General features: G+C 51.1%; 10 protein-coding genes across 10 annotated transcripts; 5 read left to right on the top strand and 5 right to left on the bottom strand.

The window, feature by feature from the left end:
* Window positions 1-223: 223 nt before the first annotated feature.
* On the bottom strand, window positions 224-3,031 carry UHO2_04110 (uncharacterized protein; the record flags this gene model as incomplete). The annotated part of the gene is made up of 1 exon (XM_041560067.1): window positions 224-3,031. One exon carries the CDS (start codon window positions 3,029-3,031, stop codon window positions 224-226), a length of 2,808 nt encoding a protein of 935 aa, XP_041416001.1.
* A 548-nt stretch (window positions 3,032-3,579) lies between these two features.
* On the top strand, window positions 3,580-4,971 carry UHO2_04109 (putative CAR2 - ornithine aminotransferase; the record flags this gene model as incomplete). Its single annotated transcript, XM_041560066.1, has 1 exon — window positions 3,580-4,971. One exon carries the CDS (start codon window positions 3,580-3,582, stop codon window positions 4,969-4,971), a length of 1,392 nt encoding a protein of 463 aa, XP_041416000.1.
* Window positions 4,972-6,565: 1,594 nt separating this feature from the next.
* Window positions 6,566-7,033, bottom strand: UHO2_04108 (uncharacterized protein; the record flags this gene model as incomplete). The annotated part of the gene is made up of 2 exons (XM_041560065.1): window positions 6,566-6,620; window positions 6,705-7,033. 2 exons carry the CDS (start codon window positions 7,031-7,033, stop codon window positions 6,566-6,568), a joined length of 384 nt encoding a protein of 127 aa, XP_041415999.1.
* A 607-nt stretch (window positions 7,034-7,640) lies between these two features.
* Window positions 7,641-10,316, bottom strand: UHO2_04107 (uncharacterized protein; the record flags this gene model as incomplete). Its single annotated transcript, XM_041560064.1, has 1 exon — window positions 7,641-10,316. The coding sequence occupies one exon, from the start codon at window positions 10,314-10,316 to the stop codon at window positions 7,641-7,643; it is 2,676 nt and encodes an 891-aa protein (XP_041415998.1).
* A 680-nt stretch (window positions 10,317-10,996) lies between these two features.
* UHO2_04106 (uncharacterized protein) lies at window positions 10,997-11,716 on the bottom strand (the record flags this gene model as incomplete). The annotated part of the gene is made up of 1 exon (XM_041560063.1): window positions 10,997-11,716. The coding sequence occupies one exon, from the start codon at window positions 11,714-11,716 to the stop codon at window positions 10,997-10,999; it is 720 nt and encodes a 239-aa protein (XP_041415997.1).
* Window positions 11,717-12,858: 1,142 nt separating this feature from the next.
* UHO2_04105 (uncharacterized protein) lies at window positions 12,859-14,281 on the top strand (the record flags this gene model as incomplete). The annotated part of the gene is given in 4 exon segments (XM_041560062.1): window positions 12,859-12,904; window positions 12,932-13,833; window positions 13,970-13,972; window positions 13,985-14,281. 4 exon segments carry the CDS (start codon window positions 12,859-12,861, stop codon window positions 14,279-14,281), a joined length of 1,248 nt encoding a protein of 415 aa, XP_041415996.1.
* A 1,204-nt stretch (window positions 14,282-15,485) lies between these two features.
* On the top strand, window positions 15,486-16,601 carry UHO2_04104 (uncharacterized protein; the record flags this gene model as incomplete). Its single annotated transcript, XM_041560061.1, has 3 exons — window positions 15,486-15,922; window positions 15,977-16,134; window positions 16,210-16,601. The coding sequence occupies 3 exons, from the start codon at window positions 15,486-15,488 to the stop codon at window positions 16,599-16,601; spliced, it is 987 nt and encodes a 328-aa protein (XP_041415995.1).
* A 3,245-nt stretch (window positions 16,602-19,846) lies between these two features.
* Window positions 19,847-21,892, top strand: UHO2_04103 (putative glycine--tRNA ligase GRS1; the record flags this gene model as incomplete). The annotated part of the gene is made up of 1 exon (XM_041560060.1): window positions 19,847-21,892. One exon carries the CDS (start codon window positions 19,847-19,849, stop codon window positions 21,890-21,892), a length of 2,046 nt encoding a protein of 681 aa, XP_041415994.1.
* An 826-nt stretch (window positions 21,893-22,718) lies between these two features.
* On the top strand, window positions 22,719-23,445 carry UHO2_04102 (putative 1,4-Benzoquinone reductase; the record flags this gene model as incomplete). Its single annotated transcript, XM_041560059.1, has 2 exons — window positions 22,719-22,746; window positions 22,847-23,445. The coding sequence occupies 2 exons, from the start codon at window positions 22,719-22,721 to the stop codon at window positions 23,443-23,445; spliced, it is 627 nt and encodes a 208-aa protein (XP_041415993.1).
* Window positions 23,446-23,747: 302 nt separating this feature from the next.
* On the bottom strand, window positions 23,748-25,115 carry UHO2_04101 (putative platelet-activating factor acetylhydrolase ib alpha subunit; the record flags this gene model as incomplete). The annotated part of the gene is made up of 1 exon (XM_041560058.1): window positions 23,748-25,115. The coding sequence occupies one exon, from the start codon at window positions 25,113-25,115 to the stop codon at window positions 23,748-23,750; it is 1,368 nt and encodes a 455-aa protein (XP_041415992.1).
* Window positions 25,116-27,121: the final 2,006 nt, after the last annotated feature.

Raw genomic sequence — 27,121 nt, 5'->3', positions numbered from 1 at the left:
CAAGAGGATTTGCGATGTGAAAGTCATAGATCAAGCAACGAGCACGCTTTGCGTTGTTTGTCGTCGTAAAGAGTCTGATCAAAGCGAGTTGGTTGGTGTATGTGCATTGGTCAGAAGTGAGAATGAGAAGGAGTCAACAGGCACAACCCTTTGACTTGCAGTGAATGTTAGGACCAAAGACAAACAAACGACGCAGTGCCTTGAGAACAAGTCTACGAGAGCATCAACGCTTCTTATAAGCGCCATCTTTACTAAACGAACTTCTTATCTTGTTTCCACCCGCAGCACCGCCTACTGTTCCCCCTCCACCAGTTCTTCCTTTGTTTGCCTTACTCTTATTCGCCACCTTCACGGGAGCCATACCCAACTTGGTCGGCCTTTGCATCTTCTTGGCGGCCCTTACAGCGGCATTCAAATTTGCGCCTACAGCCGTCTTTGCACCAGCACTAAGCTTGGCTTGCTTTCTCTCGTTCTCGATCTCTTGTTTCATCATTTTGCTTCTTCTCTTCTTCCTGCTGAGCCCGGCGTATTGATCGCTGCGCTCCTTGTTTCTATTCTTGTCCGAAGTCATAGTTGCTTCGTAGCTAGCTTTACTAACCTCAGCAGCCTGAGTCTTATCCGCACTAGTCTGGAACCAAGTCCTCTTGGGACGAGAAAAGATTTCATCTGCGTGTCGAATCATGTTTTCTCCCTTCTTCAATTGCATTTCTGCTATGCGGAGTGCTCGTTCTTCTTTCTCCTCGTGCAACACTGCATCCACTTGAGGCTTGAGCTCTTCGAGGGTAGCCAGCATTTTACAAGCAACGGGAGCGGGGATGATACGATGCTTGATCTGTTCGGCAGTACTCTTCTTGATAGCTAGTTTGAGCATTCGTCGATCGGCTTCTCCAACAAGCGTTACTGCTCGACCATTGCGTCCTGCACGAGCAGTACGACCTACTCGGTGGAGGTAGGCTTCGAATTGTCCTGGCATATCATAGTTGATCACCGTTTGGACTCCTTTGATGTCCAGACCACGCGAAGCAAGGTCGGTGGCAATGAGGAAATCCACTTTACCATCACGGAAAGCTGTTAGAGCATCGATGCGCTGTTCTTGCGACAAATCACCGTGAAGTTCGCCAGCAGAGAGACCGAGGAGACCGAAAACGATCTTGAGCTGATGAGCGAGTTTCTTGGATCGGACGAAAATGATCACTTGACTAGTGAAGGTGCGCGTGCAAAGTGCGAGGAGTAGAGCTGGTCGTTGGGCGTCTTCACTCTTCCTTCCCCCACCGCTTGAGGTTTCAGCGCTTGAGGTTTCAGCGTTTGAGGTTGAGGGAGCTTCGTCTGCAACGGTACCAGCAACACCAGCAGAAGCAGTACCTCTAACCCTAACAAACTCCTGAACGAGCTTCTTGGCTGTAGTCCTCTTCGGATCGACAAACAACCTCACGGGTCTCTTCAAGGACAACCTTACCAACTGCTCAACATCATCTGTCATTGTAGCAGAGAAGAGCATCGTCTGTCTGGCGCCCTTTGGACAAGATTTCACAATCTCGTTCAATTCATCGGCAAATCCATCTTGCAACATCCTATCCGCCTCGTCCATTACCAGAATCTCGATATCATCCAGTGTGAAGCTAGCCGAGTTTCTAACATGATCAATCAACCTTCCTGGAGTGGCAATCACCACTTCGGGTCTCAACTTCAACTCGGCCTCCTGCGATTTTACGGAAAGACCACCGACGCAGAGACAGAATCGAATGTCGGTGAACTTGGCAATGTTTTTGCCGACAGAGTAGCATTGGATGGCGAGCTCTCGGGTGGGAGCAAGGATAAGGACTCGGGATTTAGCTTGGAGTGGGGTACGCGATTTGGCACGCCAAGTGAGCCGTTCGATGGTAGGGATCATGAAGGCGGCCGTTTTACCTGAACCTGTCACTGCGCCTGCGACAATGTCTTTGCCGGCGAGAGCGATGGGGATGGTACGAGATTGGATAGGCGTGGGTTTGTGGAATGAGAGCGTTGTGAGGGCGCGAAGGAGCGGTCGAGAGAGCTGGAAGGATGTGAATGAGGAATCGGCGTCGGTGGTGGCCGAGGATTTGGACTTGGAGATGGTTGTCGTCGGTTCTTCGGCGAAGAAAGCGGCTTTCTTTGCTTTCTCTTGCTCTGTTTCTTCGTCGGAATCATCTTGGCTGGAGTTTGATTCTTGGACATCCTCCGCGTTGGCTTGCTCTTGGTCCTCACCTTCGGATTCAGATTGGCCATTCTCACTGCTGAGTGGATCCTCTTGAGCATCGACGCCAGCTGCCTCTTGCTCATCCTCATCATCACCAGCAGTAATCTTAGCATCGCCACCACCAAACCCATCCTCCTCTTCTTCGTCTTCACTATCGCCATACTCGGCAAATTTGATATCATCATCCAAGCCATCCGACTCTGCCTCACTGTGATGCTCCTCCTCATCGTCTTGATCATCCAAAGGCAACACCAACTCCGGCCTCGTCTTCCTCCTCTTCTCAATGATATCGTCGACATTCAACTTGTTATGCATTCTTGTACCCTTTACACTCATATCCCAGCCCGCCTTCTCTCCCTCGGCCATGCCACGGGCATACTCTGCACCTGACCCATCACCAAAGATATCAAACTCAAAATTCTTATCCAGCGCCATACCATCCTTTCCATCCGCTCCAGCTGCATTCTTGTTTTTGTGCAAAGAGACGGATTCGACGATCTTGTCCTTTCCTGCTAGATGGGCTTTTTCCTTTCGTTTGCGCTGGTTTTTGGTGAGTTTGGAATTGTCCTCGGCGGTTTGTTCTGGCTCGGGTCTGGGTTCGGATTCGGATGCTTCAACGTCGGCAGAGGCGGGGTTGACGAGAGCATCAAGATCTTCCACCTCATCATCAGAGTCGAGAGTCATGATAAAGTCGTCGTCGTTGTTGCGTGTGGTGGAAGGGGTGGGCTTTTTCTTTTGTGGTGGTGTGGAAACGGGTGTAGCGTTGGCTTTGCGCTTTGTCGCCGTGCTCGGCTTGTGTTGCTGAGCTGGCATGCTGGCGATATGGATGCCTCAGGTAGAGAGGTGGTTACTGGATAGCTAGCTGATGTGGTTGAGAAGATGTTGAGCTCGCTGAGAAGAAAGTGAAAAGAATGTCGAGGCAAAAAAGTCGAAATTTCGCCAAAAATCCAGACGGAGCAGATCGTAGATCGATCGTTGCCACGTAAGGATCTGAAATCGGGGAGCGGTGGATGCGATGTTAGATTCTGGCTATGTTGCGTGAGAATGGATTCCGAACAAGTAGCCGGAGACGTCTTTGAACCTTGCGCCAGAGCTTCCGCTAGAGGGTCTGGCGCAATGGTTGCGCGGTTGAGTTGGGAAGTGCGCTTGATGAAGTTGCCGGTATGATATCCGCTCACCCGCCTCGGCGTGATTGTGGAGAAAGGATATCTGTGTGAGAGATGAGCGCTTTATCCACTCAGATCGAGGTGGCGCTGTTCTTTCCTTGTTCTGCTCAGCAACCAAGAGATATAAGCTCACCCCTCATCGCACCTTTTCTTTGTCCTCATCCCGCATCACATAGCATCAGCCATCTCTTAAGCATGGCACCAACAGCCACCGCCCCAATCGCAGCAGCGATCCCCTCCATCCCCACCACCATCAAGACCGCCGTCAACGCTACGATCTCCACCGCCTCCACCTCCACCACCACCCTTAGCACCTCGGAGGTTATCCAAAAGGAAGCCGAGTATGGAGCACACAACTACCATCCGCTTCCCGTCGTCTTCGACCGAGCCTCCGGTGCGCACGTTTGGGACCCTGAGGGAAAGCAATACCTCGATTTCCTCTCGGCTTACTCGGCCGTGAACCAAGGACACTGTCACCCTGCCATTGTCGGCGCACTCGTGGCTCAAGCTCAGAAGCTAACGTTGAGCTCTCGAGCATTCTACAACTCTGCATTTGCACCTTTTGCTGAAAAGGTCACCAAGACGTTCGGCTACGAAATGGTTCTCCCCATGAACACGGGTGCGGAAGCTGTCGAAACCGCGCTCAAACTCGCCCGCAAATGGGGTTACATGAAGAAAGGAATCCCGCAAGGCAAAGCGCGGCTTCTGTCTGTTGAGGGAAACTTCCATGGAAGGACGTTGGGTGTGATTTCCATGTCTACCGATCCTGAATCGAGGGATGGATTCGGTCCTTTCCTTGACCGAGTAGGACCTGGAGTAGAGGATCTTCAGATTCGTTATAACAACGCCGATGACCTCGAAAAGGTGCTGGACAAGTATGGTGAAGAGGTAGCCGCCTTCCTTGTGGAACCGATTCAGGGTGAAGCTGGAATTGTTGTTCCCCATAATGGATACTTGAAGCGAGTGGAAGAGTTGTGCAAGAAACACAATGTCTTGTTCATTTGCGATGAGATCCAAACGGGTTTGGCAAGGACAGGAAAGATGTTGTGCCATCAACACGATCATGTTCGACCTGACATTGTCACGCTTGGCAAAGCTCTGTCGGGAGGAGTATACCCCGTATCGGCCGTCCTTGCAGACAAGGAGGTGATGCTATGCATTAAGCCAGGAGAACATGGTTCCACTTACGGAGGCAACCCACTAGGCTGTGCAGTTGCTAGTGCAGCAATCGACGTTCTGGTCAACGAAAACTTGTCCGAACGAGCCCAAGAACTAGGAGCCAAGTTCCGTCAGCAACTCTCGCAAATCCAACACCCTCTCTTGGCCAGTGTTCGAGGTCGAGGTTTGCTAAACGCTATTGTCATTGATCAACACAAGTCTACGAAGGGCAGAGGCGCTTGGCAATTGTGCTTGCTACTGAAGCACAAAGGTCTACTGGCAAAACCAACTCATGTTAACATCATCAGACTAGCTCCCCCTCTTGTCATCAGTGAAGAGGATCTGCAAAAGGCAGTCGAGATTATTACCGAGGCTTTGCACCAGTTGGACTCGCTCGATGCTATTCCTGGCGATGATGAGCACCATTAAGCTCTTTCTTGCTGTACCCTACAGTACCCTACAGTACCCTACAGTACCCTACAGTACCCTACAGTACCATGTTGTATTTGTAGCATCTTCACAATCCAGAATCGAACAACAGGTCTGAGAAGGAATACATGCATTGCAAAACAAAGTCCGAAGTGCGCAACTCATTCCTGCTAAAACGGTACGCCAAGGTCAAGTTCTCCAAACAATCCCTCGATCGACCTTTCAGCGAGTATCCGCACCTCGTATCCTAAAAGCAAGAAAAATTATCTACTCTCATATCTCTCATATTCCACCGTCCTCCCATCCCCCTATTCATCCCCTCCCCCCCCCCCGTATCATCCTCGCTGCAGCTTTCATCAACGCTAATGAGGGATGGAAGAATCGAGCACAAAGCTCTATACACTTCAATCCCCTGCCTCCCTTCTGAAAGTTAGGCAAGGGGATTTGGACTCCGCAGAGCTGTGTTTGCTCCATCCCTCTAGCGTTGGCTTGTTGCTGAGAAGAGGTGGGGAGAAGACCAAGGGTAAGGATTGGGTTGTGGTGGCGCCTCAAGAACCGCACGCGAACAGAGGAGGACAGGAGAAGGGGTGAGGAGGGAGGAGGGAGGAGGTGGGTGGCTATCTGGGCATTCGGCTTTCTGTTTTCCCCGTTTTCTGGTGGGCAAAGAAACATCCATAACAAAGCTCCCCGTTCTGTAGCTACAACCATATAGCATCAATCAAATGTCCATCGCATTGCCCCTTCAGAAAGGGTATGCGATTGTGTAGAGTCCGCACAAACCCATAAGCTACGCTCCAAAAAGAGCAGCTTATGCGGATGGGCTACCACCCTCCCGCCTCCAACCCCGAAATCGGGCTCGAGGCGGAAAAGGTAGTCTGTTCTACATGAAACAACTTAGGGTTAGGATCGTCCATCACCACTTTAAAGCCCTTTAATAGGCTACCTTTTCTCCCCCTATCCCGCTTTCTGAAACCGACAAGAAACCAGCCCGCGCTACCGCCACAAGACGGAAGGGGGCTTTGTAACAAGTCAAGGAATCTGAATACGGTTGCGGTGGTAGAAGGCGGGCGCTAGATCGAATATAGGTTGAATGCTGCAGATGTTCGCTCCCCCTCCCCCCCTCCCTCTTCCTCTTTCTCCTTTCTTTCGTTCTTGTGCTATTGGACTGTAAAACAGCCCAATTTCTGGCTTCTGTCATCGGCAATGGAGATGATGAGAGTAAGTTTGGATGGCCGTCTCGACTCAAACCTGTTCCCACGGAAGAAGAAAAGGGAGAAGAGACGGTGAGCTTTTTAAAAAAAATCAAAAAAAAACAATCAATCAAATCGAAGACGTATGCAAATGCGCAAAAGGGGGTTTCATGATTCCCAACGTAGTAGGACAGCATGTCAATTACATTCCTCCACCCTAGCCCCTGTTGGGAGCGAGAGATTCTGATGTTGCTGAAACTGTCGAAGGGATGTAAGTTTTGTTGCTCACTTTTGCTGAAGGTGTGCAGTCGGGCGCACCGTCTCGGGAGGTGCCCAAAAGCTGCACACTTTTCTTGAGGAAAGGCGAGGATGACAAGAGCGAATTGGACGGTGTTGTGAGGAGATTAGATGATTGTACTTGCGACTTGAGATTTTGTTTGGACAGGTTCATTTGGGTCCCTAGCGAGCGCATCAAGCGACAGCGAAGCAAAGCGAGTCAGCACCTCAATGCACCAAATCGCAAAGGTTGAGTGAAGAACTTACCTCCTCAGCTCCCAAACCAATTCACTACTGCCCTTGCCCAGTCTCATATCCATCACCTTCTCCGCCCTCCTCCTGATCCAACTTTCATATTTCTCCTCTCTACCCATCCCCTTCTGAGTCAAACAATACTTGAAATCATCCAACTTGCCTTTGCAATCTTGAAGGCCACCATACCTATAAACCGCTTGGAGTTGGGGTCCGAGGGCAAAACATTGAGCCCATTTATCGAACAAGTTTGTGCATGATGGTAGGTCTGAGATTGGATTCGAGGCTTTTTGGTATGCTATTTCCTCGGTGAGGAGGGTCTCGTATTGGGTTGCAGTTGACATCGAGTCAAGATATGAGGCGAAAGAGGGATGGTGGAAGAGGGATGGTGGAAGAGGGATGGTGAAAGAGGGATGGTGGAAGAGGGATGGTGGAAGAGAGAAAGCAAATGCGAAAAGCGAGCAAGCGTCGTCTTTGCTAGAGCTCGCGTTCGCGTTGCAAACTCAAATCGGGTTGGAGATCTCACTGGCGAAAGCCCGATAATTTTCCGGTGGTAATATCGGGAAGATCGCTATGGCTTTTGATTGGCTTCGAGACCAGATCCTCGGTCTCACTTGAGACACTGTGCACGCATAGGAGGGTGGCAATGGGATGTATGAGTTACAAGTCAGCACCGTCAGAAGTATGAGGCCTGACAAACAGAAAGAAACAACAGCCAACCATGCAAGTGGAAGGAGAGGATGGGTAAAATGGGGATACAAGTACATCATCTCGAGCAAAGTTTCGAGACAAACTAGAGAAGCAGAGGAGCGAGCGAGTGTGGAGTTAAAGTGAACGACTACTCGAGTGGGGAGAAAGAGATATTTGCGCTCCGGCATGATCGAATCATAAGAGGCCAAATCGAGTTCAGGTGGCGATTAGCACGAGGCCTCGGTAGAAGCAACTCTGCTCCTAAGAAGCAGCATCGGCATTGGTCTCGTTAGCAAGGTTGCTGGTGCGACGATCACCACCAGCTTTGCGACCACCTCGAGTACCCGAGCCACGAGGACGACCTCTACCTCGACCACGAGTAGCGGCCCCTGATGCAGCGGCAATAACACCCTTGGCAGCAGCACCTTTGGCAGCAGCACCCTTGGCAATAGCACCCTTGGCAGCAGCATCTTCACTGGTACCTGGGATGGTAGCATGTCCAGGCACGGGGCTCATTGCAGCATCGAGCAACAATTGTGCTTCGGAAAGCGAGCTGGTCGAGTGTGTGTTATCCTGACCGTTGCTGGCGGCATTAGGCGAGTTGGCGAATCCACCAAGTACAGCAGCAGCGGCTTCCATAGCCTCGTTCGAGTCGTTGCTGCCCATACCTGGCGAGAAACTGGCGTGGTTGCTAGCAGCAAGCAAAGCAGCTGTGCCGTCCTGGGCTGAGATAGGGTAAGCACCAAAGCCGGATGAGCCTGGCCAGGACATGCCCGCTGCGGCGGCTGCACCTTGCTGTGCATCGGCAGCAGAGACACCTCCACCATTCACCTGCTCAGTGTAGTAAGGGTTGAACTGAGCCTGAAGAGCAGCCTGAGCCAACGTCATGGCAGCCTCAGCGTCGCTAGCAGAACGGTTCATGCGGTTGACGACACCGGCAGCGTTGCTGTTGCTGCCAGTGTTGGCCTTCTTTGCCGAGGAGTTCTTGCGTCCGCGACCGCCATTGGGGCCAGCACGCTTGGCTCCCTTGGCAACCTGAGCCGAAGTTTCGGGAGGAGTGAGAGATTGAGCGGGCTCGGAAGAAGCAGATCGAGACTCGGCTTGAGAGTCCTCATCTTCGTCCTCATCCTCCTCCTCGCTGTCATCTTCTTCATCATCATCATCATCATCATCATCATCGTCGTCGTCGCCGTCGTCATCATCGTCATGGTTGGCTGCACAAGGATCATCCTTGTTGGCCGACTTTTTGCCCTTGCCACGACCCTTTCCGCGGCTCTTGGGCTTGACGTAACCAGGCTGGTGGCATCGCGAGTGACGGTTGAGTGTAGTGCGTCGAGTGAACATCTTGCCGCACTTGGGCAAGTCGCAGACGTACGGACGTCGGCCAGTGTGAGTACGGCGGTGACGAGCGAGTGAACTGCTGTCCGAGAAGCTTTTGTCACATCCTTCGAACTCGCACTTGTGGGGTCGCTCGCCGGAGTGGACACGCGAGTGAACTGTGAGAGCTGATCGCTGAATGAAGCTCTTGCCACAGCCGGGATAGTCGCATGGGTAAGGTCGTTCACCGGTGTGGATGCGTCTGTGGCGTGCCAAGTCGGATCTTCGACTGAACGACTTGCCACAGGTCTCGCATTCGTGCAACTTGGGTCCACCTGCATCGCTTTCAGTCTTGCCCTTGGTGCCACCTGGCGAAGTTGGTGAGGTTGCAGAGACGGCGGCAGCAGCAGCAGCAGCAGCAGCAGCGCTTCTCGGTGAAGTTGAAGGAGCAGGTGCGACTTTTTCAAGTGGTTCAGCTGAGGTGGCTGCTTGAGGCGCGGCTGCAGGAGTAGGAGCCATAGCACCAGCAACCTGAGCAGCTAGCGAAACGAGAGGGTTGCTCGAGAAGGCGTTGGCAGGCATGCCAGTGGCATTGTAGTCGGGGTATCCGTACTGCGAAAAGGCTGGATCGGCATAGCTTGTCGGAGCTTCGGAAGCTGCTAGCGCGGCCGAGACAACGCTGTCGAGAGCACTTGGACGGTTGGTGGTAGGCAGGTTGGTGGTAGGCAGGTTGGCGGTAGGCAGGTTGGCGGTAGGCAGGTTGGCGGCTTGCTCTTGGGCTACTCTTTGCTTTTGGGCCCCTTGCTTGAGGTTGCTCTTCTTGCGGCCTCGACCAGGTGCCTTGTTGGTGGGTGGTGGCGGTGCCAGAGACTGTTGTGTGTCGGGCTCGGACTTGACTTGCACTTTGTTGTCTTGGTCAGTGGCCGAAGGCTGGATGGTTGCAGTAGCCGAAGCATAGGGTGATGCGCCGTCCAAAGAGGCATCGAGGCCTCGGTAAGGGCGGGCAAAGCCGAGATTGGGTGAGTTGGTGAATGCGAGCGCAGACGAGTTGGATCGGTAAGCGGCCGAGTATGGTGGGATGCCGTAGGTAGGCATGCCCTGCTGATAGAAGGCGCTTGGGGATGGGAAACGGTTCTCGTTGGAACGGTCGGTGGACTTGCTAGCCTCGTTGGCGGCGGCGGCAGCGTGGAGGAGAGCAACGACGCTGTCAGCATTGCTGGTATCGCCGTAATGAAGAGAAGGATCGCCAGGAGGATGTGATGGAGCGCCTAGACTGGACTCGAGTTCCAGAGTGGCATAGTCGCGGGCTGCTGACGATGCAAAGGGCGAAGAACGAGGGTCGGTATACCATGGAGATGCGTCGCGCCCAGTGTATGAGTTGGAGTGTCTCCATGCAGAGGATGGTGGAGTAGCTCGGTATCCATCGCGAAGTGGGTCGCGCTTGGGGCTGTTGACGTAGGCCTCAGCAATACGCGGCGAGCTAGCGCTCAATGGTTCGCCGGCAGAGGTTCTTCGTGTAGCAGCGTCTGCGGCGGCAAAGGAGTGGTGAAGAGGCGATAGCATATTGTCAGTATTGAGCAAGCTATTGGTGAAGCTGATCAGTTCGGGTGAAGCGGCCATGATGATCCTTGTTGTCGGCGTAGAGGCGTTTAGAACAACAGAGCCGGTTGGTCGGTGCGAGAAAGGGCAAGAGAGAGAGAGAGAGAGAGAGAGAGAGAGGGAGAGAGAGGGAGAGAGGCAAGTTGGTTGTGTGGGTGGAGGAACTGAGAGAGAGAGAGAGAGAGAGAAAGAGAAAGCCAAGCCAAGCCAAGCAAAAAGCCAAGCAAAAAGCCAAGCGCGGTCAATCTGCCCACTGTTCAGAGGGAAAACAGCGGGAAAGGATAGGCAGGAGAGCAGAGGAAAGCGGCGCCACTTGTCGCTACTGTGTGATTCCAGCTGGCCAAGGCGAAATTACCAGGAAATTGCGCCCGCTCCAAGCCTGAGCCCAAGTTGGATTAGGAGCCCACACAACCGCACCCGCCAAAACGCACCCGCACCAAAAATGCCAGAAAAATGCCAGAAAAATGCCAGAAATGGGCCCGAAATGGGCCAGAAATGGGCCAGAGCCAAGGCCAAACAAAGCTAGAAGAGAGCCAGGCCAAAAGCTAGAGCCAAGCCAAAGTTGCCCGAAGGCCAACGCCACCTCTCAACCACCTCTCAACCACCTCTCTTTCTTCGCAGCTCGCACACAGTAAGCAAGCATGGAAGCGAGCGAGGAAAGAGCAGGGCAGCTTCCTTGTCTTTGGCCTGGTCGGTGAGCATCACGGAAAGCTGAGTCGGAATGACGCCTGTGCTGATGATCGAAAGCTTGCTGGTTGCAGTCGGAAAGAGTCGGAGAGAAACAAGGATGCATGGCCGCTCAACCAGAACAGCAAGGGGAAGGGGGGAGGCATATACTCACTTTTGGTATCTATTGGTTGCAACTGGTGAACACGCTTGAGACCACTTGGGGAATCAGTCTTGACGCCGCCTGGACCGCCAGCTGACGTGGAACCGCCGTGGTCGTCAGGATCGTCAGGATCGTCAGGATCGTTAGGATCGGCATGACGCGAAGGACCAGCTATGCGACTGGACGAGTCGCTCCGAGTTAGAAGAGGCTGACTATTGTCGTGACCATCATGATAGGCAAGGCCACGCGAGCCTCGAGAAGAAGAACCTCGAGAAGAAGAGCCGCTAGATTCGCCGCTGTCGCTGCTCGGCGAGTGCGAAGGTGAGCCTGGCGTTGGTGAGGTGGGTCGAGACAAGGATGTGGGATAGTTGCTGCCTGTGAGAGCGGCGGTAGCCTCACGGCTCAACGAGCTGATCCTCGGGCTGCCAATATGAGCATAGCGAGCTGAAGCATCTCGATATGGCGATAGGGTGCCAGGAAGCTGCTGAGCAAAGAGGGGTCGAGGCGATCCAGTGGGAGAGTGGGTGCTGTAGATGGCAGCGGGACCCAGCTTGGGTGATGAGTAGGAGTGAGAGCTCGAAGAGCTAGGCATTAGTGGCGGTGCTCTGCTCATCTCCGATATGGGCGCGGTAGCTTCGAAAGTGAAAGTTATCGATGATGATGCTTGCAGATGTGGTCGCTGCTGCTAGGTGTGCAAGAGAAAGCGGTTCTAGATGAGAATCTTGCAAAGGCTTGCTTCGAATAAGAGAGGGTGCCGCAGTGGGATAATCAAGAACGAAACAACGACGTCCAGGCGGGATAATCAAGAACAAAACAACGACGTCCAGGCGGATGCTTCGTTAACCGATCAGACTCTGAACATGCTGAATGCGTCGATATGGAATGGACAAGAATGTACCTGATGGCTGGCAGCCAGGAGAATTGAATGCTAGAGGTCGATTGCGAAGGGGGGAGGGTTCAGTCGGCAATGCAGACCGGTTCCTTTGTGCAGATAGCTCCGTTCACAGGCGGAAGTGAAAGCTACGCGTTCCAAGGCTGGATTCCGTGACAGCGACTCGATTGACGAGCATCAGAGGTGATGAGATGATGGTGTCTTGGTCAAGAGAAAAGCCGATCTCGTCCAAATGCTAAGGTCCAACAGTGGCGGGAGCTCAACAACTGTATCCAGAAAGCAGCACCAGGACAGCACCTTTTGACTCAGCTCGAGCCTTGATTTTTTCGATATTGAAGAGGCGGTTTTTTCTTTTTTTTGGTAGAAAACAGCGTTGGTAAGCCGCTTTGCTGCTGCTGAGAAAGTTCACATTCTGGACTTTCTTTTTCTTTTTCTTTTTCGATGAAAGTGAGCCCGGGCCATCTAGCACGCACGGGCCAGGTACAAAAAAGAAAAAGAAAAAGAAAAAAGAAAAAACAGAAAAAGAAAAGAAAAAGAAAAAGAAAAAAAAAAAAAAAAATCAAGGTTGGTCAGCAGTTTTAGTTAAAGTATATAAAAGCTACACAAAGCGTAGAGACAGTGAAGGTAGTGCTTACGGCCGAGTAAAAGGCCTGAGCATCTGAGCATGGACCACATGTGTCACAACCTACTCAAGACAAATGCTTTGTTATGTTCTGCAGTCAATGCAGCTCTCTGCTGCTCTTCTTTTGTATATATATAGACTCCTTCTCTCTCCTCGCTCTCTCGCTCTCTCTCTCTTACCATCATCATCAATCACACGAAAACTTTAACTGGCTCCCAACATGGGGCTTGAACCCACGACATTCAACATCAATAGTCTGATGATAAGTACAATGCCACCATCGACATGAGCAGGACAGACAGGAAGGGAGGAGAGAGATGATGATCAAGCAGCTGCAACTGCAGGCAATGGTCAGGAGGAGGGTTGGCTTACACAGGTGGTCAGGATACTACAGTTGGCAAACCCGGTGCTGACAGCAGAGGAGGCAATTGTACGGGCAATGGGTCTTGTCAGCATTAGCAATCAAGCTCCAAGAGGGGAGGCAGAGAAGATTCCCAAGGATGTCTTGAGTGCCATTGCACACATTAAGAAACTTAGTGACAACAACTGGCACACCTGGGAGCCCACCTTTATCGACTGTCTGCAACAGGTGCATAATGCAAAGGAAATCTTATATGGCAAAATAGCACCTGGAAGTGAGGGATATGATGAGGACCTGGACAAGGTGCTGGTAGGTCTTATCCATGCTTGCTGTGATCACAGCCCAGAAAGCTGCATCAACACATACACCATCAGGGGTGCAGATGAGGAGGCCCAACTTGGAAGTATGCTTTACACTAAGCTTAGGAAGGCACTAACATTGAATGACATGGTGAAGCGAGCGGGCCTGCAGGACCACATCCACACCATGTGTCTGTACAATCACGATGTAGTCAGGCTAGGCAAGGAACTTGACTCCATTTGGAACGATGCTGCATGTTTTGGGAAGCGCCTTGATGAGGACCTAAAGAAATCCATGCTCTACCATTGCACGGCACAAGATTGGTTCTACACTAATTCCATTGATGTGCTCAAGACGGCCAAACCAGACTGTAAGTATGATGAAGCCTACCACACACTTGCCAAGAAACAGCAGGATGGTGAGATTTCAGGTCATATCAGAGGAGCAGCCAGGGTTGCTACAAGCATGGAGCAAGGGGGTACTGGTCAGGTGGAGCAGGGGTACTGGTCAGGTGGAGCAGGGGCCCAGAGGCAGGTGCGATCCATGTAATCCCTCAGCTCCTCCAAGATGCTACGCATGTGGGGGACCCAATCATATTGCTCATAATTGCACAAACACCAACAACCACCCCACACCAAACATGAGCGAACCTGCTGCTCGTGTGGCACAGGAAGTGAGTCACTAGGAACTCGGGTGCACCTTCCTAGCAATCGACAGGGGGGAGCAATCAGCATACAACACCTGGATTGTTGATTCAGGTGCAACTCATCATATGGTAAATGATGAGAGAATGCTGCTCACCTCGACAAGCAAGGACAGTCAGAGCAGTATGGCAGGGGATGAAAAGCTTCAGGTAAAAGCCATAGGAGATGCCTCCCTTCAGGTTGGTGAGGCTACCATCCAGCTATTGGATGTGCTCTATGTGCCGAAGCTCAATTCTAATTTATTGTCCGTACAAGGCTTGATCGAGAATGGTGCATGAGTAATCTGTCAGGGGTCTCGCGCCTGAAACCCAGGTCGGTCTGTCGAGATACTCGGTGACTATCAAACTGTGCGACAGCTATTGTCTTGGTATCGGTGACTATCAAGTTGCGCAGTGACAGCAGGTGGCATTCGTTGTATATACTATTGTAGGTTTCGGCTGACCTCTGTGGACACTCCATTCAGGGGTAGCTTGGCACGTTCAATATCAATGCTATGATGACACCAAGGTCTGGTGTGAGTGTTGATGATGATGAGGTTGATGACATTGGTGATAAGGTTGGTGGGTGTTGATGATAATGAGGTTGATGGTGTTGGTGGTAAGGTTGGTGGCATCAACATGAGTGTCCAGTGTGTTGACTTGATGCTTGAAGTGATCCCTGGACCGCAGTGGACTACTGCCTTCGGTTCTATCTATATCTGGACTGCTAACCTGCTAGGGGTGCCTTCGGACATCAGGTAGTGGTGATACAACACACACACTACAATGAGGAGCAACCTTGATAGATTGCTGCTATGCTGACTGAAACTAATATATACTTATGCTGAAGTGATAACTAGTTATGGTGAGTAGAGTGGATGAGGATCCACTCGACCTTTGATGATGAGAAAGCATGGTTATATACCTCTTCACAGCATCGCCAGCGATGCTGCTCCTGCTCTCTCTCCAGAGAGTACCTTCTTCATCGAGTACTGTTCAGGGGCCTCTCCTGCTTGGCACCCCTGTGCCTCTTGAGTGGTGTCGACTCCTTCGACACTGCTCCTCCTCCTCATGACCTGGTGTCGACTCCTTCGACACTGCTCCTCTTCCTCAGGACCTGCTTGCCAGTGTCCTATGACTCTTGTCTCTCGAGCCCCTGAGTAGTAACCATCTGAGCTTGGTCCTCTTCATGGCTGTGCCTGCTCCTTGAGCTTGGTCCTCCTTGTGGCTGTGCCTGGCCCTCCTTGCATGTGGCTTGGTTCTCCTTTGCATGTGAGTCCATAGGAGTCCATGGTCTCCATGGAGACTGCACTACGACCATGCTCTCTACTGGTATCAACTAGGTCTTCGATACCTGTGCTCCTTCCATATGAACCAGTGACCCTCCTGCTTCTTGAGCATCCAGGCCCATGACATAATCTTTGATGAGTTTGGGACTACCATAAAGCAGAATGACGGTACCCAAGTGCAATTCAAGAAGAACAGGAGACAAGGCCGCTTCAACATGCAAGGACAAGCACTGGCTTTGGAGCTGGAAGAGACAATCAATGACATCCCAGAGGACAACCAGAACACAGGAAACCGAGACAACAACTCGAAGGAAGACAAAGATAGCTACCTCTGGCATGAGAGGTTCAGACACCCAGGACGAGATAAGACAAGGCAAATCCAGGCACACTACCTCGGCACTGATGAGAGAATGGAGCATGAATCAAAGCACTGCAACGCATGCAGTCAAGGAAAACAGACCCGAGCATGGATGAGCCAATTGGAGTGGAAGAGAGCAGAGGCACCACTAGAGTTAGTACATGTAGACTTGATGACAGATCTTAAGGGCCATGCCAACTACCACTATGCACTAGTTGCTGTGGATGACTTCTCCTCCCTGATCTACATGGAACCACTCTGCACTAAGAGTGCTGCACTCCCGGCGCTGAGAAGGTGGATCACCAGGATGGAATGAGCAACAGACAGGAAACTCAAAACACTCCACAGTGACAATGGAGGAGAGTGGTGCAGCTTAGGAGCTGAAGACTGGCAAACTCAAGAGGGTTTCAAGTGGCAAAAGAGTGTCCCAGGGATCAGTGTCCAGAATGGACGGGCAGAGAGAGTGATCAGATCGGTCCAAGAAAAGATGCGCTCAATGCTCATTGGTTGAGCTTGCCCCAGAGAGTTGTGGCCATATGCAATCACAGCAGCAGCACACATGATGAACCTCACCCCATCAGCCACCAAAACCATTCCCCACGAGGCCTTTTATGGAACCACTGCACACAAGCTGGCCCAACAGCTGCGAGTTTTCAGGTGCCTGGCATGGGTCCATGTTCAATGGAAGGATCAGCAGGGCAAGTATGGGACTAGAGCAAAGCCAGCCATCATGATTGGATACAATGACAAGCACAAAGCATGGAAGTTTTGCAACCCAGACCAGCCTGCATCAATTCAATGGAGCAACTCAGCAACATTCCATGAGGACAAAGGATGGAGTGATTGCCAACAGGAGGCAGTCTGGCCCGTGGTGACCACGGAGGTCGAGGAGGAGGGTGTCATGGGCCTGGATGCTCAAGAAGCAGGGGGGTCACGGGTTCATATGGAAGGAGCACAGGTATCGAAGATCTAGTCGAGACCAGTAGAGAGCATGGTCGTAGTGCAGTCTCCATGGAGACCATGGACTCCTACGGACTCACATGCAAAGGAGGGCCAAGCACAGCCACGAGGAGGACCAAGCTCAAGGAGCAGGCACAGCCACAAAGAGGACCAAGCTCAAGGAGCATGCAGATGGTTACCACTCAGGGGCTCGAGAGACAAGAGCCAAAGGAACTGTCACTGATCAAAGGAGGAGGAGCAGTGTCGAAGGAGTCGACACCAGGTCATGAGGAGGAGGAGCAGTGTCGAAGGAGTTGACATCAGGTCATGAGGAGGAGGAGCAGTGTCGAAGGAGTCGACACAGCTCAAGAGGCACAGGGGTGCCAAGCAGGAGAGGCCCCTGAGCAGTACTCGATGAAGAAGGTACTCTCTGGAGAGAGAGCAGGAGCAGCATCACTGGTGATGCTGTGAAGAGGTATATAACCATGCTTTCTCATCATCATAGGTCGAGTGGATCCTCATCCACTCTACTCACCATACAACTAGTCAATACTTTAGAAACACAAGTACTCATTAGTTACAGTCAGCATAGCAGCAATCTATCAAGGTTGCTCCTCATCGTAGTGTGTGTGTTGTATCACCACTACCTGACGTCTGTAGGCGCCCATAGCAGGTTAGCGGTCTGGATATAGATAGAACCGAAGGCAGTAGTCCACTGTGGTCTGGGGATCACTTCAAGCATCAAGTCAACACACTGGACACTCGTGTTGATGCCACCAACCTTATCACCAACACCATCAACCTCATTATCATCGACATCACCAATCTCATCACCAACACCATCAACCTCATCATCATCAACACTCACACCAGACCTTGGTGTCATCATAACATTGATATTGATCATGCCGAGCTACCCCTGAACGGAGTGTCCACAGAGGTCAGCCAAAACCTACGATAGTATATACAACAAACACCACCTGCTGTCACTGCACAACTTGATAGTCACCGATACCGAGACAATAGCTGTTGCACAGTTTGATAGTCACTGAGTATCTCGACAGACCAACCTGGGTTTCAGGCGCGAGACCCCTGACAGGAACCCTTGTTGCAAGTGCAGCACAACAGAAGGAGTATCCAGTGATCATTGGCAAGCTGCTCTGGGTTGCCAACAGCACCCAGCCCAACCTTAGCCTCACCATGAGTGTCCTCGCTAGACACATGCATGAACCATCCCAAGAGCATTATCAGGCAGCACAACAGGTCTTATGCTACCTCGAAGGCACAAAGGATGTTGGATTAGTTTATAGGGGAAATATGTTGCAAGAGCCACTGATTGTGCATAGTGATGCAAACTGGGCAAGTGATGCCACCATTCAGAGAAGGAGTACATCAGGGTCAGTGGCATTAGTGTATGGGAACCTGGTAGCCTGGAAGTCAGCAACACAAAAATGCATATCACTGTCTGCCATTGAGGCAGAGTTCATTGCAGCCATGGAAGCAACACATGAGGTGCTCTTCCTCAAGCAGCTGCTGTGCTCGATTGGCATTGCCACAGGCACCCCAATGGTCTACTCAGACAACACCAGATGCATACAGGTTAGTAAAGACCCAGCACAGCACTGGAAGCTTAAGCACATTGACACCAAGTATCACTTCATCCATAACAATGTTCAAGAGGGGAGGGTGCAAATCAAGTATGTGGACACAACAAGGAATTTGGCAGATGTACTCACCAAGCCAATCGGGAGACAGGCAATACAGCAAGCGAGGTCTGGGCTACACCTGCAAATACCAGCAGTGGCATACAAAATGGAGTCCCCGAGCTATGTGATGATGTTAAAGAATGGAGGATATACCTTGAAACAACAGCATAATGAATGGGGTACATATGCTGTTGAGGGGGGGAGTTAAAGTATATAAAAGCTACACAAAGCATAGAGACAGTGAAGGTAGTGCTTATGGCCGAGTAAAAGGCCTGAGCATCTGAGCACAGACCACATGTGTCACAACCTACTCAAGACAAATGCTTTGTTATGTTCTGCAGTCAATGCGGCTCTCTGCCGCTCTTCTTTTGTATATATATAGACTCCTTCTCTCTCCTCGCTCTCTCGCTCTCTCTCTCTTACCATCATCATCAATCACACGAAAACTTTAACTGTTTTATCCTGCTTTGCCGCGAGCAGGATGAGGGAAACAGGGGTCCAATTCAGAGCACAGTTCGCTCATTTTCGGGATTTCATTTCTATTGTTTTCTAGTCTGAATTTTTCTGAATTATTTCGAATTTCGAATTTCGAATTTCGAATTTTCTGCCGTGATGTGGATGGCCCATTCGCTGTGCATGAGATGAAGCACAAAAAAGGCCCATGCTCTCTGCTCTTTCGCCGCGCACAGCCCAGCTTGGACCCTCGATTTTTGATGTTTGATTTTTGATTTTTGATTTTTTTCCCCGGAGCGTGTGAGATTAGTCCCATGTAACACACTTGCGATAAAGAACGAGATGTAACATCGAGTCACCGAAAGAAAAGACAGCTTCTAACACTCAAACCAATTTTGCATTTCTTCCTGGAAAGCAAGGCGCAAGAAGGAGCAAGTAAGAAAGTGTGAAGAAGTTTGGTCCCGATAACTGGCGATCGGGGAGAGTCCGAGTACGATGTCACTACTGTTTTAGGGCAGAAAGATATATACTCGATTGACTAGATCAACATGGTGAGAACCTAGTGTTCTCAGCTTGATATATATACATCTATGAGGTACATGCCGAATGTGCGAGTATCCTACTTCATCATCCAGCTTGACAACGAGCGGGACTGTGTTGGACCCGATCTCTGTACGGGTCTGCTCCTTCAGATCCCGATTATGTTTATGTCAGCACGTATCATCATATCGGATCGCTTCCTTCGGCAGCAAGAGCCTCTTGAGGTCTCAAAATTCTCACCTTGAACGCTTGCGCCGGCCAGTGAGACTGGTCACAAGAGTCGTCTCAGCGGTTGTTCTATCAGACTCGTCTCCACCATCCGACTATCCACTTCACCTCCTACACGATATAGACGTTGGAGACAGCCTAAAGGTTCGACCCCCCCCCCCAACTTGCTGCTCTCAGAACCTCGCATTCATCCCCATCGTCATAGGCGTAGCGGCAGTTTATGCTCGTTGCCTCTCGCTCAATTCTGCCATCACTCCCAAGGAAGGTCTCGGCAGTACTACTACGATCTACTCTACCTCGAACCCAATTCCTCCTGAAACCCATCACAGCTACTAGCTTAGCCTTGCGCACCATGTCCAACGTTGCTCCCGGCGTCTCTCCCGACGCTCCGGCTCCGTCGGCCGTCTCAAACCGCCCAGATGTTAAGCGCGATGCCCACCCTTTCTCGCGTAGTCAGCTCGAAGGTCTCATGACAAAGCGATTCTTCTACATCCAGGCCTTTGAGATCTACGGTGGTGTTGGTGGTCTCTACGACTACGGCCCCACTGGTGCTGCACTCCAGGCAAACATCATCAACCAATGGCGAAACCATTTCATCATCGAGGAGGAGATGCTCGAGCTCGACACCACCATCATGACCCTTGCCGACGTTCTCAAGACTTCAGGCCACGTCGACAAGTTTGCCGACTGGATGTGTAAGGACACCAAGAACGGCGAGATTTTCCGCGCCGACCACCTTGTTGAAGGTGTGCTCGAGGCTCGTTTGCAAGGTGACAAGCAGGCTCGTGCCAAGGAGGCTGGTGAGACTCTCGCTGTCCCCGCCGAAGCCGTCGGCGGAGATGACAAGAAGAGCAAAAAGAAAAAGGTCAAGTCGACCGCCGTCAAGCTCGACGATGCTCTTGTCGAAGAATACACCTCCACCTTGGCCCAGATCGACAACTTTGACGGCAAACAGCTCGGCGAGCTCATTCGCAAGTACGACATTCGATCGCCCGAGTCCGGCAACGAGGTTTCGGAACCTATTGAGTTTAACCTCATGTTTGAGTCTTGCATCGGTCCCACTGGTCAGGTCAAAGGTTACCTTCGACCCGAGACAGCTCAAGGTCACTTTGTCAACTTTCAGCGTCTTCTTGAGTTCAACAATGGCCGTGTTCCTTTCGCCAGCGCTCAGATCGGCAAGTCGTTCCGTAACGAGATCAGCCCTCGTGCCGGTCTCTTGCGTGTGCGAGAGTTCACGATGGCCGAGATCGAGCACTTTGTCGACCCAGAGGACAAGAACCACGAGCGTTTCGACGAGGTCAAGGAGATCAAGGTTCCCCTCCTCGCCAAGGATGTTCAGGAGTCGGGCAAGACCGAGATCACTGCCAAGACTATCGGCGAGGCCGTTTCTGCCGGCATCATCGACAATCAGACGCTGGGATACTTTATCGGGCGTATCTACCTCTTCCTCGTCAAGATCGGTATCGACCCTAGCCGATTGCGGTTTCGTCAGCACATGAGCAACGAGATGGCTCACTACGCCAGTGACTGTTGGGATGCCGAGATCCAGACTTCGTACGGTTGGATCGAGTGTGTCGGGTGTGCGGACCGCAGTGCCTACGACTTGACTGTTCACAGCAAACGTACAAAGAAGGAGCTGGTGGTGCAAAAGGCACACAAGGAAGCCAAGGTATATGACAAGCTGGTCGCCACAATTGTCAAGAAGAACATCGGACCCAAGTTCAAGAAGGATGCCAAGATGGTCGAAGAGGCTATTCTCGAGATGGACCAGAACAAGCTCGCTGAACTTGAGTCGCAGCTCAAGAAGGGTGCTGCTTCTCTCACCATCTGCACTGGTCAGACTTTCGAATTGACCACCGACGTTGTTACGGTCGAGATGAAGACGATTCGCGAGACGGTCCGCGAGTTTACTCCGAACGTCATCGAGCCATCGTTCGGCATTGGCCGTATCTTTTACTCGTTGTTGGAACACAGTTTCTGGACTCGTGCAGAGGACGAGGACCGTGGTGTGCTTAGCTTGCCACCACTCGTTGCACCTATCAAAGCGCTGATCGTGCCCATCAGCTCGAACGAAAAGTTGGCTCCCTTGGTCAAGCAGGTGAGCCGAAAGTTGCGATCCGCTGGTCTTGCTTGTAGGGCCGACGACTCGAACGCTTCGATTGGTCGACGATACGCACGAAACGACGAACTGGGAACACCCTTTGCTTGCACGCTTGACTTTGCCAGTTTGAGCAAGGGCACCATGACGTTGCGAGAGCGTGACTCGACTGCACAGAGGATCGGTCCTATCGACCAGGTGATCGAAGTGATCCGACAGCTTTGCGACGGTAGCTTGGACTGGCAGGGGGCTTGCAAGGTCTTGCCCGAATACAGCGGTCAGCAGGACGTTGAGGCCTGATCACCTCTCTCTCTCTTTCAAACAGAAGCTGTACTGCAAAGTATATGTAGACACAGACATTACAGTCATGAAGCCATCCGGCACACTTGTGTAATCGATGGATTGCGACTCGAGCTTTGCAATCTGGATCCTCTCGTTGCGCGTGTGTGAGCGATGGAGTGAGCTATCGAGTGATCAGGGGCGGACAGAAGGACCTGAAGAAGCCGTCTTGAAGAGCATGAGCAGCAAAGTCGAGTTGATCCTGATCAAAGTCGAATCAGTCGAATTCGCCATCGCGTTTTCCACCCACCAGAATCACGTGCATCGTGTTGACCTGGGCGAAAGCGACAGAAAAATGTTTTGAAAAATGAATTGAAAAATGATTTGGAAAATGATTTGGAAAATGATTTGGAAAATGATTCTTATTTCTTATCTCCTTAAATCCGATACTGGTCTAGTGCCTGGAGCCGAAAGATAAAGTGTTGTTCTTCTTGGCTGGAAGCTTCGGATTTTGAGATTTTCTTACGCCCGAGTCTTGCTCGCCTCGCTTGTTGCAGAGTGGCCTGTTTGGCGGAAAGAGAGATAGAGATGGAACGTGCGCAAAAAAGCTATAAGATGTCCCCGTCCCCCTCTCTGACAGTTGACCGACGCGATCCATGCTACAGCCAAACAGAGGTATATAGGCTCCCTTCTTGCCATGTCAAGCTTGATCAAGAAGCTAAGCAGCCTTAGCACCAAGTCCAAATCCTCTTCCGCTTCCTCCAACACCAACACTGGCACTCCTGCTCCTGCAACTGCTCCTGCACCTGCACCTGCTGCACCTGCTGCTCCTGCTGCTCCTGTCAAGATGTCCAAGATCGCTGTGATCGTTTTCTGTAAGTTTTTCACCCCCCCCCCAAAAAATCACTTTTCTTCGAAAGATTGTACTGACATGATCCTCTTCCGCTCTCTCTCTCGATCTTCACGGCTCTCCAGCCCTCTACGGCCACGTTGCACAGCTAGCGACGCAGATCGAAGCTGGAGCGAAAGAAGCCGGTGCTGCTACCGTCGATGTCTACCAAATTGAGGAGACTCTTTCCGAACAAGTCCTTGCCAAGATGCACGCCAACAAGGAACCTATCAAGAACTACCCCGTAATTACTCCCGAAAAGCTCGTTGAATACGACGGCTTCATCTTCGGCTTTCCCACCCGTTACGGCCGCGCCCCGGCACAGGTCTCTGCATTCTTTGACAAGACTGGTGGCCTTTGGGCTTCCGGTGCTCTGATTGGCAAATTCGCCTCTACCTTCACCTCCACCGCTTCCCAGCACGGCGGCAATGAGACTACACACCTCACTACCATCCCCTTCTTTGTCCACCACGGCATCAATTACGTCCCTCACGGATACCGAAGTTCTCCCGATCAGTCCAACTTGACCGAGATCCACGGTGCTAGCGCTTACGGTCCCGGCACGATTGCAGGCGGTGATGGTAGCCGCCAACCTCCTGAGCTCGACCTTAAAATCGCCAAGGCTCACGGCAAATATTTCACTGAGGTCGTTAACACCTATGTCCGCGGCAAGAACGCTGCTTAAGCCGAGATGTTCTTTGTCATCGCATAAAAAGCCTCAGCCGATCTCGGTGATGGCGTAATTCCATCTCTTTGCAGCCAACCACACGCAAAAGGGTGTAAGTTCAGTTGGAAAAAAAAAGAGCCTGTCATTCGAAAAAGAGCGTATGATTCACAACAGAGTGTGGCAAAGGTACGATAACGAGGGTATCAAAACAGATCATTGTGTTACTGTCTAGGGGGAAACAAAAAAAAAAAAAAAAAAAAAAAAAAACGAAAAAAAGAAACCAACCAACAAAAACTCGAATACTTCTTGCTTGCTTGCGCTTATGGCGCCCATATTTTCACCGTCAAGTCAACACTCGTCGTTGCAACAACATTGACCGTCCTTGACTCGCCTGCCTTGAGTTGTCCATTGCTTCCCCCTGCTCCTGCACCAATAACGGCACTGGCGCCATCCTGAGCAGGTGGTATCTGAGCTTCGATCTTGGCCTTACCCCAAGCGACACTGGTGATGAAATGTGCATGTGCATCGATGGTTTTTGTACATCGACCTGTTTTCAAATCCCATACCCTCACCGTTTTATCGTCTGATACACTCAACAGGTTCTTCCCATTCGGGGAGAAGGCTAAACCCCTGACCCAATTGTCATGAGCGATGAGGGTTTTGAGACATTGGCCGGCATTATCCCATATCCTTATAGCCTTATCTCTGGATCCTGTAGCGACAAATTGGCCTGGTGCTGTTGCTGAGCTGTCTTTCGGTGTGACCAATCCCGTCAATTCTCGAATCGCGGGATAGGCAGAAGGTGGGGCAAAGATGGCCGTTTCAACGACGTGTTGATGACCGCGAAGTTGCACCTTTGTCTCTGCGGTTGACAATTCCCATATCCTGGCTGTTTGGTCGGTCGAACAACTGACTAACCACCTTCCATCATCGGAAGGTATCACAGAACGAACCCACTCGGCATGCCCATGTATGGTCCTGGTACAAAAGCCAGTAGAAAACTGCCAGATCCTAATGGTCCTATCTCTACTAGCGGAAACTATCATATCATCGCCGGGCAAAAACTTTACACTTGAAACACTATGATCGTGACCATGCAAGGTCTTTGTGTTCCTATAATCGTTATTCGCATCCCACACTTTGATACTAAGATCGCTGGAACAGCTAAGGACCCAATTCCCTTTGCTATCAAAATCAACATCCTGTACCGCCTTGGTATGCCCCTTGAGCGTCCTTTCAAAGTCCCCCGTCTCCCAGTCCCAAAGTTTGATCGTCGTATCCTCACTAGCAGTCGCGACCTGGCTGAAGATAGGGTGGAACGCAACTTTGGTGACGGGTAAGCGATGACCTGTCATTGTATGCCTTGCTGATCCACGCGGTACCCAGTCGTTCAGGGATGCAGATCGTTTGGCCGACGGCGCCGAGGCAAGCTCTTCTTGCAGTGAGCTTAGGCGGGATTCCATCTCGATGATTTTTTTTTGCAGTCGGATGACAGAGGTCCATTTCTTTTCGAGTAGACCGGCATATTTGGCTTTTGGGTCAGGAACAAAGCCTTCCTGGCCCGATTCACGGAGGAGTGTGGCGTAGGATTCGTGAAGATTGTTGCTTTTGAAATAGTCAAGGATGGATTTGTGCAGCTCGTCTTTTTGTCTCTCGGAGAGCATGCTGGTGCTGTTCAGGGACGACATTGTGGTGAGAGGCGAGATGTAGGGCTGCGATGAGGCAGTCGGCCGGCTTCTTTATCCCCAAAGCTGGTCTTCAGCAGCTCCTTCCACGCGAGCCGAGAGATTGAAGCCAGAAGAGATCGTGCGAATTACCACGTGCTGCGGTCGACTGAGAAGGGAATGTGGCGATGGGATAGGTGCCCTTGGTGGCTAAAACAGTGGCACTGACCGACTTGCTCGTATTACGCTGGTCTGTTCCAAGCTCGAAGCACCTTGCTGTAGATGCTTTCAACTGCAAGAGCTCATGCTCCTTCCTCGCCTGATCGATGGGTCGAGTGCCGTTTTGCTGTCGGAGGATGCTGTAGCAGAGGTCGCGCTCCTGTAGCGTGGTCTACTGTGGATGTCAAGGTATTCGACGTGCCGAGGTGATGGTAACGCGGCTACATGCGGATATGTGTTGGTCAAAGAGGGTCCAAGTTGGACATTGCGTGCGGCTCCTGCCTTGCATTCTCCACCGCAAGTCTCAATCCGGCCGACAGAATCCGCACCTAAAATGTAACATTCACCGACAAAATCATCATCATCATCATCATCGGCTTGGAAAAAGGCGGCCTCCTTCGACTGCCTTTTACCGGTGCCAAGAGCAGAGCTGAGCATTTCGAGGCGTGAAACGAGTCTCAGCTCGGTCGCTCATTGAGCTCAGCCGGCCAATTCCTGCTTGCCTGCTTTGCCTGCTTTGCCTGCTTTGCCTGAGTTGAAGATGCGTCGGCATCCTAAACTGAACCATGTGGTTCGCGGAGCACAAGCGAGACACCGGTGAGTCAGAGCTGCATGTCAACATGCATTGATATGCATGTGGGACATATAAGTACTTCAACAATAACACTCAGGAGATGGCAACGCTCAGGAGGCGACAACACAGGGGTGATATGAAGAATAGTTCATTATGATCTAGTATGGGCTGAAGATAGCAATCAAGTATATATATGTTCACATTGTAGCACCTATCAATTAAAACATAACAACTGTTATATGCCTGAAAAGTTGAGCTTGCTAGTAGCTCCTAAACAGTCACGTTTTACCTGTAAATCTTCAATTGATTAAGAGTCTGAAGCTCTACCGACTGAGCTAGCCAGGACCATCAATAACATGGTACAAGAAACCGAAGCTCAAGCTGTAGCAAGCAAGGTCAAAGGAGGAAGAAAGGGCAAGGCAACACAACTGTGTGTCGCTGATAACGAGGCCACCAATGAGTCAGACACCGAGGCGATCGACGACAATGCCAATGAAGAAACTGACTCTGACTCGAACCATGACGACAATGATGGCAAGCAATACAACTTTCGTACCCTAGTGAAGCTACTTGAGCCAGTTCCAAAACTCACATCACACAACTACTATAGTTGGAGTGCCCATATCAAGTCTTTCCTATGATGTGTCCCCCATGCTATGAAGCATCTCAATGGAGCATATGACAAGAAACATCCCAAGTGGAACCACACGTTCGATGATGCCTTAACGAATGCACTACACAGTACCATTGATACCACTGGAGAGTTTAACATAAATTACTTGATTCTTGACATCATCAGGGAACATCATATGTTCCATAATGTATGGAAGAAGATTGAAAATGGACTCACCAATGAGGCCACTGCCATATCTTGTCGTATTGCATTGATCACTCAGCTAGGAGAACTCAGGATGTACAACTCAGATGTATGAAAGCTCATCCAAGAAATAAGAACCATCCAAATGGAGAGCAGCTTACTGGGAAAGCCATTTGCTGATGACACCCTGTTTTCAAATCTACAAAAGTGCACCATCTGACACCCAATGTACAAAGAAACTGTTGCTACCATAAGCCAGCTTAGTTTCAGTGCCCTCGCCACCGCCCTATCCATCTGGCAATTGGTGATCGAGAACAACCTTGCTTTGAGGGTTGATCCCCGCCAAGCTAGTGCCAGAGTCACCGGCAGCGACAACCAGAATGAGACACCCAGAGATGATGAGAAGGATGAAAAGGATGC

This window comes from Ustilago hordei, assembly GCF_900519145.1.
Source record: "Ustilago hordei strain Uho2 genome assembly, contig: UHO2_contig_07, whole genome shotgun sequence".
In the NCBI taxonomy this organism is placed as follows: Eukaryota; Fungi; Basidiomycota; class Ustilaginomycetes; order Ustilaginales; family Ustilaginaceae; genus Ustilago; species Ustilago hordei.
This window is presented reverse-complemented; position numbering and strand designations above follow the sequence as displayed.